This window comes from Eleutherodactylus coqui, chromosome 1 (assembly GCF_035609145.1).
Source record: "Eleutherodactylus coqui strain aEleCoq1 chromosome 1, aEleCoq1.hap1, whole genome shotgun sequence".
Lineage (NCBI taxonomy): Eukaryota > Metazoa > Chordata > Amphibia > Anura > Eleutherodactylidae > Eleutherodactylus > Eleutherodactylus coqui.
In genome coordinates, this window is record NC_089837.1 from 536,383,637 (window position 1) to 536,396,627 (window position 12,991).

At 47.6% G+C, this 12,991-nt stretch overlaps 1 protein-coding gene across 1 annotated transcript in view; it reads left to right on the forward strand.

Annotated features, from left to right (window-relative positions):
* The window catches only part of DCHS1 (dachsous cadherin-related 1), a 99,365-nt gene that overhangs the window by 18,418 nt on the left and 67,956 nt on the right, over positions 1-12,991 (forward strand). The window contains exons 3-4 of the mRNA XM_066588563.1: positions 404-580; positions 9,385-9,616. Coding sequence (XP_066444660.1) covers positions 404-580; positions 9,385-9,616 — 409 coding nt within the window. The remainder of the gene's footprint in view (positions 1-403; positions 581-9,384; positions 9,617-12,991) is intronic.

Here is a 12,991-nt window from a genome sequence, read left to right on the forward strand (position 1 = left end):
AGCCGGCACATGAAAGAGCCGGGGCCGCCAGGCGCGGGTGAGTACGCGCTCGTCCCTGCAGGCGCTCGGGTCAGATCGCGCGGCGAGAATTCTCGCTGCCGGATCTGACCCGCTCGTCTGCAGGCGGCCATACAGTATAATAAATGATGCCACTAAGAGATAAAACTCGCCCCCACGTAGCCATGCCAAGGGGAAAGATAAGAAGTTATGGCTCTTGGAAGGAAGCAAAAAGAGGGAAAATTAAAGTGAGAACTCTGGTCCTGTGGGGGTTGAAGGGATACCACCAATTATGAGAATAGTCGTTGTCACCAGTGGCCAGGATTATGGAAAGAACCGAACTAGCTGTAATGTATGGAGTGGGATAAACAGCTGAGCCTCAACATTCCCTCTTGCTGTCTTCCAGGTCTCCGCTTCAGATGCAGATAGTGGAAGTCTGGGAAGTGTGTCGTACTCGCTCAGTCTTACATCTCCTCCTCAGTTCCAGATCCACTCGGAAAGCGGAGAAATTTGCCTCTCAGACACTTTGGACAGAGATGACGGAGAGCGTTTTTTCCTTCTTCATGTGACAGCCACAGATGGGGTGAGACTTCTGTCCTCACTATGGAGATGATGTGATGTAAAATAAAAAGTACAAGGGGAAAATTTATCAAGTATGGAATCCAGAGTATGGAGACATCGGGGCCTTGTAGAGTATGGAGAGATCGGGGCCTCGGCTGTAGAGCATGGAGACATGTAGAGTATGGAAACATTGGGGCCTTGGCTGTAGAGTATGGAGATATAGGGGCCTCAGATCTAGGGTATGGAGACATATGGGCCTCGGATGTAGGGTATGGAGACATCAGGGCCTCGGCTGTAGAGTATGGAGACATAGGGGCCTCGGATGTAGGGTATGGAGAAATATGGGCCTCGGCTGTAGAGTATGGAGACACCGGAGCCTCGGCTGTAGAGTATGGAGATATCACAGCCTCGGATGTAGGGTAGGGAGACATCCGGGTCTGGAATGTATGGTATGAAGACATCGGGACCTCAGATGTATGGCATGGAGACACTGGGGCCTCGGATGTAGAGTAAGGAGACATAGCGGCCTTGGATGTAGGGTATGGAGACATCGCACCCTCGGCTGTAGAGTGTGAAGACATCGGGGTCTCGGATGTATGTTATGGAGATATCGGGGCCTCGGCTGTAGAGTATGGAGACATTGGGACCTCAGTTGTAGTGTATGGAGACATTGGGACCTCAGATGTAGTGTATGGAGACATTGGGGCCTCGGATGTAGGGTATGGAGACATTGCAGCCTCGGATGTAGAGTATGGAGACATCGCAGCCTCGGATGTAGAGTATGGAGACATCGCAGCCTCGGATGTAGAGTATGGAGACATCGCAGCCTCGGATGTAGAGTATGGAGACATCGGGGCCTCCGAATGTAGGGTAACATAGTAACATAGCATGTTAGGCTGAATTAAAGCAATGTCCATCCAGTTCAGCCTGTTTTAAACCCCCTTGTTGGTCCAGAGGAAGGCAAAAAGAAACCTGCAAGCCAATTAGCTCTTATGGAGGAAAAATTATCCTTCCTGACTAAATATGGCAGCCAGAGTAATCCCTGGATCAATGTTTGAGCTCCTACCTGACTGTAAGAACCGGATCAACAACCCCGCTGGTCACCTAATGTCTATATCCTGTAATATCATAGAAAGACATCCAGTCCCTCTTAAACTCCTCTATGGATTCTGCCATCACCACGTCCTCAGGCAGAGAGTTCCACAGTCTCACTGCTCTTACAGTAAAGAACCCCCTTCTGTGTTGGTGATGAAACCTGCTTTCCTCTAGACGTAGCGGATGCCCTCTTGTTACCGTCGCAGTCCTGGGTATGAACAGATCCTGGCAGAGATCCTTGTATCGTCCCCTCATGGATTTATACACAGTTATTTGGTCGTCCCTTAACCTTCTTTTTTCCGGGGTGAATAATCCCAGTTTTGGTGCCTCTCTGGGTATTCCAGTCCCGTCATTCCATGTATTAGTTTAGTCGCCCTTCTTTGAACCCCCTCCAGCACTGTAACATCTTTCCTGAGCCCCGGTGACCAGAGCTGTACGCAGTATTCCATGTGAGGCCTGACAAGTGCCTTATATAGTGGGGGGATAATGTTCTCATCCCTCGCCCCTATACCTCTTTTAATGCACCCCAAGACTTCATTAGCTTTTGCAGCAGCTGACTGGCATTGGTTGCTCCAGTTTAGTCTACAGTCCACTAGTACCCCCAGGTCTTTTTCCATATCACTTTTCCCTAGCAGTATCCCATTAAGTGAATATTGGTAACATCCATTCTTGCTGCCCATGTGCATAACCTTACATTTATCCACATTGACCTTCATTTGCCACCCCCACCCCCCCCCCCCACCCCCGATCCCCCGGCTTATCCAGGCGCCAATCCAATGGTACAACGACGATCTTGATAGTATCCATAAATATTAGCTATAGCGGCCTAGCTATCACATCACTTAGTTCCCTTAGTATCCTTGGGTGTAATCCATCTGGGCCTGGCGATTTATCGATTTTAATCTTCTTTAACCTGTTCCGCACTTCCTCCTGCGTTAGGTATGAGATATTTTGTGAGGGGTTCATTTTATTCCCCTGCATCTCGTGTGACATTTCCTTTTCGTTTGTGAAAACGCTTGAAAAGAAACTATTTAATAGATTTGCCTTCCCTCCATCATCTTCTATGATTCCTCCTGCATTATTTGTTAAAGGGCCAGCGCTCTCGGTGCAAATCCTTTTGCTGTTAATATAGTTGAAGAATAGTTTTGGGTTGTTTTTGCTCTCTTTGGCGATCCGTCTTTCTGGCTCCTCCTTATCTTTGCATATTTTGTTTTTTTCCCTGTATGATTTTAGTGCTTCTTCGCTGCCTTGTTGCTTTAGTAGTTTGAACGCTTTCTTTTTTTCATTTATTGCCCCCCTCTTACCGTCTTGTCGATCCACATTGGTTTCCTTCTACTTGTAGTTCTTTTATTTTTAAAGGGAATGAACTGCTCACATGAGGTGATTAGGATCCTTTTAAACTCCTCCCATTTGTCGTCTGTACTGATATTTTTGAGGATGTTGTCCCAATTAATGTTACCGATAGTTCTTAGCTGATCAAATTTTGCTTTACTAAAGTTTAGTTTCTTTGTCGCTCCCTGATAAGGCTTCTTATTGATTGACAGCTGGAAGTTGATTATATTGTGGTCACTGTTCCCCAAGTGCCCCTTAACCTGTACCCCCATTATTCTATCCGTTTTATTAGTTAATAGTAAGTCTAGAGTGGCCCTCCCTCTAGTTGCCTCCTGCACAGGTTGGATAAGGTAGTTATCTTTGATTGAGTATTATTGTATCTTGACACCACCGGAAGCTAGTGGTTTGACAGGGAAAAAGCCCCTCTCACACCCCAAGCTCCCAATTGGCTGTCTTAATGTAGTTCCTAGCAGCAGCCGCTGTTGGCAAAGTGTTTGCGTAATGATAATACACCCCCCCCCCCCCCCCCCCAGCGCTCTCCTCGGCTGGCTGCTCCTGCATGCTCAGCCCAGCCATCTGTCACACAGGTCCGGTGGTACCACTGTGGCCCCCAGTCACTCTGCATGGGCAAAAACTGCAAAGCTCATGAACGCCCCCCCTGCCCTGGGGCACCGATTGCATGTGAGTGCTGCAGCACCGCAGCACCCGACTCCCGCCTCTCACCTCATGGGCCCCCGAATGCAGCTGTGAGCCTCAAAATGGTGGAGTGAGATGGAGAGACCTCCAAGTTTTCATCACTGCTGGGAGGGCGACGCCATGGCTGAGTAAGGGGGAGACACGCGCAGAATCCAACAGCTCCCTCTGCACTCGTGACACGCCAACGACGGAGGAGACAACAGCAGCAGACCGCCAACCTTCGTCTGCGCTGCTGGGAGGCCGTTGCTGCGCCTCAGCATGGGGGACAGAGCCGGACACTGCTCTGCTTCTTCAGCTGTGCTGGGAGGACCAGTGAGGCCGAGGATGGGTGAAAGCCAATCAGAAACACTGGGCGTAAACCCCTTGTCAAACAACTTCTATCTTGACTCCACCAGTACTTCCGATGGCATCAAGATACAATAATACCCTTTGATTGTTCTCAAGAACTTATCCCCCCTGTGAGATTTGCAGGTTTCCTTCTCCCATGTTATATCTGGATAATTAAAGTCCCCCATGATAATTACTTCGTTGCGCTTTGACACCTCTTCTATCTGCCTTAGTAGTAAGGTTTCAGTTTCTTCTGTTGCTTTTGGTGGTCTATAGAAGACCCCTATCAGGATTTTGTTATTTCTTCCTCCCTGTATTTCTACCCACAGAGATTTCCCCTGTTCGTCTCCTGCACCTATATCTTCACGTAGCCTCGGCAATAAGTACGATTTAACAAACAATCATACTCATCCTCATTTCTGGTTTCCACAGTCTTTTCTGAAGAGATTGTAACCCTGTAAATTCGCCGCCCAATCGCACTTATCATCAAGCCATGTTTCCGTTATTCCTACTATATCGTAATTTTCATTAGACATTCTTGCTTCAAGCTCACCCACTTTACCGATCAGGCTTCTTGCCTTCGTTCCCATATAATTTATATGGTGGTTGTTGTTCTTTATATTAATTTTGCTACTAAGGGTACTAATGGCTGTTCTGTCAGTCCTAGCTGTACTAACCCCACCCCCTGCTCAATCCCCATTCCCATTACTTGACCACAGGTCACTATCTACACTGTCTACCCCCTGTTTCTCTTTTTGCCCTCCCCCCCAGTTCCTAGTTTAAACAGTCCTAGAACCTAAGAGTAAGAAGACATCGGAGCCCCGAATGTAGGGTATGGAGACATCGGATGCTAGAATGGTAGAGTTGGAAGGGACCTCCGGGTCATTGGGTCCAACCCGTTGCTCAGTGCAGGATTACTAGATCATCCCAGACAGATGACTGTCCGGCCTCTCAAGACTTCCATTGAAGGAGAACTCCCCACCTCCCGTGGTAACCTGTTCCACTCATTGATCCCCTCACTGTCTAATATCTAATCTGTGTCTCCTCCCTTTCAGTTTCATCCCATTGCTTCTTGCCTTTCCTTGTACAGATGAGAATAGGGCTGATCCCTCTGCACTGTGACAGCCCTTCAGATATTTGTAGACCGCTATTAAGTCTCCTCTCAGCCTTCTCTTCTGCTAAACATTCCCAGATCCTTTAACCGTTCCTCATAGGACATGATTTGCAGACCGCTCACCATCTTGGTAACTCTTCTATGAACTTGCTCCAGTTTGTCGATGTCTTTTTTAAAGTGGGGTGCCCAGAACTGGACCCAGTATTCCAGATGAGGTCTGACTAAGGAGGAGTAGAGGGGATAATGACCTCACATGATCTAGACTCTATGCTTCTCTTAATACATCCCAGAATTGTGTTTGCCTTTTTGGCTGCTGCATCACATTGTTGACTCATGTTCAGTCTATGATCTATTAGTATACCCAAGTCTTTTTCACGTGCTGCTTAGCCCAATTCCTCCCATTCTGTATGTGCTTTTTAAATTTTTCTTGCCCAGATGTAGGACTTTGCATTTCTCCTTGTTAAATACCATTCTGTTAGTCGCCGCCCACTGTGCAAGCTTTTCTAGATCTTTTTGAATTCTCTCTTCCCTAGTGTTAGCTATCCCTCCTAGCTTTGTGTCGTCGGCACATTTGATCAGTTTCCCACAATTCCCTCCTCCAGATCATTTATAACAATGTTGACCAACCCTGGGCCAGGACAGAGCCTTGTGGTCCCCACTTGATACATTCTTCCACTTGGATGTGCAGCCATTTATGACCACTCTTTGAGTACGATCACTCAGCCAGTTGTGAATCCACCTAACAGTTGCCTTGTCAATCACAGATTTGGTCATTTTTTCAGTAAGTATAGTATAAGATACTGTATCGACTGTGGATGTGGACCCACTATGTCAACCTACCGGGTAGGTGATGATCCAGTCCAGCACGGTTGACAGCCGACCCCAGCGTGGGAGGTAAGATACCAGATTTATGAACCCTGTATGCAGATGAAAACTAGGGAAGGAATCTTGCCCTGAACTAATAACCAGGAGAGGGAAACCCCTGCCTATAAGCGGAGCACTCGTCCCGATAGGGATGACCCCACGGTCTTCTTCTAGGCGCTGACTGACCCGGACAGGACATCTATAAAACAAATGAAAGAGCAATACCGGGGTGTACAGGAACAAAGGTACAGGCTGACAAGGATAAACAGAGAAGCAGACTCACGAGGATGACAGACAGCTGGATACACGAGCAGAGGACACAGAACACGAGCAGAAGGCAAGGTAGCAGGGAAACTGCCGGAGCAGCGGCCAAACATGGAGTTATGTTGACACATCACACAACAACACTACAGCACTGTCTGAAAAGCCCAGGACAGCTATAGAGGGAGGTGATTAGAAAAGGTGAGCAGGAGGCCCAGAAGCAATTAACCCTAGGAGTGCTGGAAGAGAATAAATGCAAGTTCAGTGAACAGGGAAAGCAGGATGATGCCCGCGCCTGCCAGACACAGAAGTAGAGGATTGTGTCTGACCAGTGCACTTAACAGATACTTTGTCAAATGCTTTACTAAAGCCAAGATATACTATATCCACCACATTTCCCTGATCAACCCAGTCGGGGATTCTGTCATTTTTATCCAAGTACTTGCATACAAGAGCCTTGTGTGGCGTAGAGTGTAAGCTTTTGCTCACAACATGAAGGTTGCAAGTTCAATCCCCGCTGGTTCAGGTAGCCGGCTTAAGGTCAACTCACCCTTCCATCCTTCCAAAGTCGGTAAAATGAGAACCCAGCTTGGTGGGGGGTAATAAATAAAAAATACCTGAAAGCGCTGCGGAATAACTTGGCGCTATACAAATAACCAGATTTATTTATACATGCTGTTTAATAATCTGTTTAAAAATCTTTCCCGGTAAAGAAGTCAGGCTCACAGGCCTGTAGTTTCCTGGATCCACCTTTTCCCCTTTTCTGTAGATAAGGACAACATTTGCCCTTTTCCAATCTTCTGGGACTTCTCCTGTTCTCCAGGAATTGTCACAGATTATGGCGAGTGGTTCAGCAATTACCTCCGCTGCTTCCTTTAGTATCCTAGGATGTAATTCATCTGGACCTTGAGACTTGAATTCATGTAAGTTAGCTAAGTGTTCCCTCACCATCTCTCTGCTTACAGATAGCCTGCATTCTTTTATTTCCCCAATAGCACAGGGAAGATCAGTTGATGTTCCATCTACTTTCTGAGAGAAAACAGATACAAAATAGGAATTTAATAGTTCAGCCTTCTCAACATCATTCTTAACCAATTCACCATTTTCATCCTGTAAGCACCCAATAGCATCTTTGGGCACATGCACAGAGAATCTTATCAACGCAGCCGGCTGATAACAGCCAGCTCCGGTGATAACAGCTGACTTCTCAATTGTAGCAAACTAGAATTCAGCGATCAACGACTCATGCGCGAAAACTGCACGATGTCCCTGCATTTAGACAGAATGTTCAGAAGACGGCTTGGAGCGATTCTTAAGCGATCCTCATTGCGTCTAAATGAGCCCTTATAAACACGTTGTATCCTTCAAGCCAATCATGTGTATCATTCCACCAAGTTTCCGTGATGCCGATGACATCATATTTCTCTTCCTGTGTTCGGAGCTCCAGTTCTCCTTGTTTGTTTCCCAGCTCTGGGCATTTGTGTAGAAACATGTTAGTTTGTGATCGGGGTCTCTTGCTCCTCTACTTGCCTTCTGAATGTTTTGTCTTTGTTCTATCTTCCCACTTCTAACAGTGAGGTTCTCGGATGTATTAATTAGATGTGTATTACCTTTCACTTCCCTTCCCGTATTGTTCTAGTTTAAAGCTCTCCTAATGAGTGAAGCAAGGCGCCCACCAAACATCAGGGCCTTGGATGTAGAGTATGGAGACATCAGTCCTAACTTGAGTGGTACAGATAAATCTCGTCTGTGGAGATATCAGTCTAAAGCTCCATTTAGACAGGACGAATATCAGGCAAACGATGCCCGCCCCTCCCTCCCGCACATACTCGCTGCAGTGCATGGGAGCTAGTTTCACTGGCTCACAGCGGGGTGGCTGCAGGAGATTTCAGTTCTGGACCCCCTTCTACATTCAGTTAACATAGTGGCTGTTCAATACTGAACGGCTGCTATTTAATGCTGCATAAAATCCTGAGTGATGACTTTAACTATGACAGGGCAGTGTAAATAGCAGAGGTTCAGTATTGAACAGCCACTATGTTACTGAATGGAGAGGGGCGGGGGGGAGCGAGAACTGAAATCTGCTCCTGCAGCCGCCCCGCTGTGAGCTGGAGATACTAGTTCCCGTGAAGCTGCACCGCAGCACGGTGTCAAAGTCATCTTCACCCATGGCCACATCAGCCTCATGTTTGCCTTCAACGTCTCGCCTCTCATTATAAGACTGCATAGTAATAATGTCCGTCTTGGTGGCCCCAGTAGTAATAGTTTCCTCCATAGTTACCCCAGTAATAATATTCCCTATAGTGACCCTAGTAATAATAGTGACCCCCATTGTGGCCCCAGGAGTAATAGTGACCCCCACGGTAGAACCAGTAGTAATAGTGCTCCTGTAGTAGCCCCAGTAGTAATAGTGATCTCCATAGTGGCCCCAGTAGTAATAGTGACTGCAGTAATAATAATGACCCCATAGTGGCAACCGTTAGTAACAGTGACCCCCACAGTGGTCCAAGTAGTAATAAGGTCCCTTGTAGTGGCCCAAGTAGTTAAAATGAACCCCCATAGGGGCTCCAATAGTAATAGTAACCCCCATAGTGGCCCCAGTAGTAATAGTTACCCCCATTGTGGCTCCAGTAGTAATAGTGCTCCTATAGTGGCCCCAGTAGTAACAGTGATCGCAGTAATAATAATGACCCCCATAGTGGCCACAGTAGTAAGTTTTCCCTATATTAGAGGCTGCAGTAGTAGTAAGTGACCCCCATAGTAGTCCCTATAACACTAGCGGCCTCCCCTATAGGCCTGCCTGCAGGTGGATTGAGTGGAATGACTGTTCGGCTGCTGCAAGGCTGGTGGGCCACATAAAATGAGGTGGTGGGCCGGAATCAGTCATGTACTATAAGAGTATGGAGGCGTCACTTCTGATGTAGATTGTGGATATTTCAGCCATAGTGCTCAGGTTATACGAGCATCACTGATCCTCCCCAGACCTTCATTTCTGGATCTGCAATTAAATCCATGATTCAAGGACAAGGACTCGGGTCCAGCAGATGGGGGTTTATATGGATTGATGGCGAAATAATGAGCTCTGAGTGTGGAAATAGCAGGAAACGTGTAAATCCGCCCTTCCTCTGTTCCCACAGGGAGGCCTGAGCTCAGGATGCCTCGTCCGGGTCTCTGTAGAAGATGTCAATGATAACCGGCCAGTCTTTTATCCATTGGAATACGGCGCTAGTGTAAGTGCGCTCAGTCCACAGGGGACACCCGTCGTTAGTGTGACCGCCCGTGATAAGGACGAAGGACTTCACGGCACCCTGACCTACCATATTATCTCAGGAAACAACCCTGCTCTTCTGCGCATTGAGCCTAACACAGGTAAGACCAATCATAACTGGCATCAAACAGTTTGCTGAGAAGGGAGTGCAAAGAGTCACGTGAGTGGGAGAGACTGCGAGAGACCGAGGGAGGAGGTGAGTGCTAGAAGCTGAGAGGCAGATGGGGTCCTTGATATCCCATGGCAGTGGTAGTGTGTTGTCCTCTGTATCCTGTGCGGTGGTAGTGTATTGTCCTCGGTATCCCATGGTGGTGGTAGTGTATTGTCCTCGATATCCCATGGTGGCGGTAGTGTATTCTCCTCAGTATCCTATGGTGATGGTAGTGTATTGTCCTCAGTATCCCATGGTGGCGGTAGTGTATTGTCATTGATATCCCATGGTGGCGGTAGTGTATTGTCATTGATATCCCATGGTGGTGGTAGTGTATTGTCCTCGATATCCCATGGTGGTGGTAGTGTATTGTCCTCGATATCCCATGTCGCTGGTAGTGTATTGCACTCGGTATCCCATGGTGGTGGTAGTGTATTGTCCTCGATATCCCATGTCACTGGTAGTGTATTGTCCTCGATATCCCATGGTGGTGGTAGTGTATTGTCCTCGATATCCCATGGCGGTGGTAGTGTATTGTCCTCGATATCCCATGGTGATGGTAGTGTATTGCACTCTGTATCCCATGGTGGTGGTAGTGTATTGTCCTCGATATCCCATGGTGATGGTAGTGTATTGTCCTCGATATCCCATGGTGGTGGTAGTGTATTGTCCTCAGTATCCCATGGTGGCAGTAGTGTATTGTCCTCGATATCCCGTGTTGCTGGTAGTGTATTGTCCTCGATATCCCATGTTGCAGGTAGTGTATTGCACTCGGTATCCCATGGTGGCGGTAGTGTATTGTCCTCAGTATCCCATGGTGGCAGTAGTGTATTGTCCTCGATATCCCATGGTGGTGGTAGTGTATTGTCCTCGATATCCCATGTTGCAGGTAGTGTATTGCACTCGGTATCCCATGGTGGTGGTAGTGTATTGTCCTCAATATCCCATGGTGCTGGTAGTGTATTGTCCTCGGTATCCCATGTCGCTGGTAGTGTATTGTCCTCGATATCCCATGGCGCTGGAAATGTATTGTCCTCGATATCCCATGGTGCTGGTAGTGTATTGTTCTCGGTATCCCATGTCGCTGGTAGTGTATTGTCCTCAGTATCCCATGGTGGTGGTAGTGTATTGTCCTCGATATCCCATGGTGGCGGTAGTGTATTGTCCTCAATATACCATAGTGGCGATAGTGTATTGTCCTCAATAACCCATGGTGGTGGTAGTGTATTGTCATTGATATCCCATGGTGGTGGTAGTGTATTGTAATTGATATCCCATGGTGGTGGTAGTGTATTGTCCTCAATATCCCATGGTGGCGGTGGTAGTGTATTGTCCTCGGTATCCCATGGTGGCGGTGGTAGTGTATTGTCCTCAATATCCCATGGTGGTGGTAGTGTATTGTCCTCGGTATCCCATGGTGGTGGTAGTGTATTGTCCTCAATATCCCATGGTGGTGGTAGTGTATTGTCCTCGGTATCCCATGGTGGTGGTAGTGTATTGTCATTGATATCCCATGGTGGTGGTAGTGTATTGTCCTCGGTATCCCATGGTGGCGGTAGTGTATTGTCCTCGGTATCCCATGGTGGCGGTAGTGTATTGTCCTCGGTATCCCATGGCGCTGGTAGTGTATTGTCCTCGGTATCCCATGGTGATGGTAGTGTATTGTCCTCGATATCCCATGGTGGTGGTAGTGTATTGTCCTCTGTATCCCATGGTGGTGGTAGTGTATTGTCCTCGGTATCCCATGGTGGCGGTAGTATATTGTCATTGATATCCCATGGTCGCGGTGGTAGTGTATTGTCCTCGGTATCCCATGGTGGTGGTAGTGTATTGTCCTCAGTATCCCATGGTGGTGGTAGTGTATTGTCCTCAGTATCCCATGGTGGTGGTAGTGTATTGTCCTCAGTATCCCATGGTGGTGGTAGTGTATTGTCCTCGATATCCCATGGTGGTGGTAGTGTATTGTCCTCGATATCCCATGGTGGTGGTAGTGTATTGTCCTCGATATCCCATGTCGCTGGTAGTGTATTGCACTCGGTATCCCATGGTGGTGGTAGTGTATTGTCCTCGATATCCCATGTCACTGGTAGTGTATTGTCCTCGATATCCCATGGTGGTGGTAGTGTATTGTCCTCGATATCCCATGGCGGTGGTAGTGTATTGTCCTCGATATCCCATGGTGATGGTAGTGTATTGCACTCTGTATCCCATGGTGGTGGTAGTGTATTGTCCTCGATATCCCATGGTGATGGTAGTGTATTGTCCTCGATATCCCATGGTGGTGGTAGTGTATTGTCCTCAGTATCCCATGGTGGCAGTATTGTCCTCGATATCCCGTGTTGCTGGTAGTGTATTGTCCTCGATATCCCATGTTGCAGGTAGTGTATTGCACTCGGTATCCCATGGTGGCGGTAGTGTATTGTCCTCAGTATCCCATGGTGGCAGTAGTGTATTGTCCTCGATATCCCATGGTGGTGGTAGTGTATTGTCCTCGATATCCCATGTTGCAGGTAGTGTATTGCACTCGGTATCCCATGGTGGTGGTAGTGTATTGTCCTCAATATCCCATGGTGCTGGTAGTGTATTGTCCTCGGTATCCCATGTCGCTGGTAGTGTATTGTCCTCGATATCCCATGGCGCTGGTAGTGTATTGTCCTCGATATCCTATGGCGCTGGTAGTGTATTGTCCTCGATATCCCATGGTGGCGGTAGTGTATTGTCCTCAATATACCATAGTGGCGATAGTGTATTGTCCTCAATAACCCATGGTGGTGGTAGTGTATTGTAATTGATATCCCATGGTGGCGGTAGTGTATTGTCCTCAATATACCATAGTGGTGGTAGTGTATTGTCATTGATATCCCATGGTGGTGGTAGTGTATTGTAATTGATATCCCATGGTGGTGGTAGTGTATTGTCCTCAATATCCCATGGTGGCGGTGGTAGTGTATTGTCCTCGGTATCCCATGGTGGTGGTAGTGTATTGTCATTGATATCCCATGGTGGTGGTAGTGTATTGTCCTCAATATCCCATGGTGGTGGTAGTGTATTGTCCTCGGTATCCCATGGTGGCGGTAGTGTATTGTCCTCGGTATCCCATGGTGGCGGTAGTGTATTGTCCTCGGTATCCCATGGTGGCGGTAGTGTATTGTCCTCGGTATCCCATGGCGCTGGTAGTGTATTGTCCTCGGTATCCCATGGTGATGGTAGTGTATTGTCCTCGATATCCCATGGTGGTGGTAGTGTATTGTCCTCAGTATCCCATGGTGGCAGTATTGTCCTCGATATCCCGTGTTGCTGGTAGTGTATTGTCCTCGATATCCCA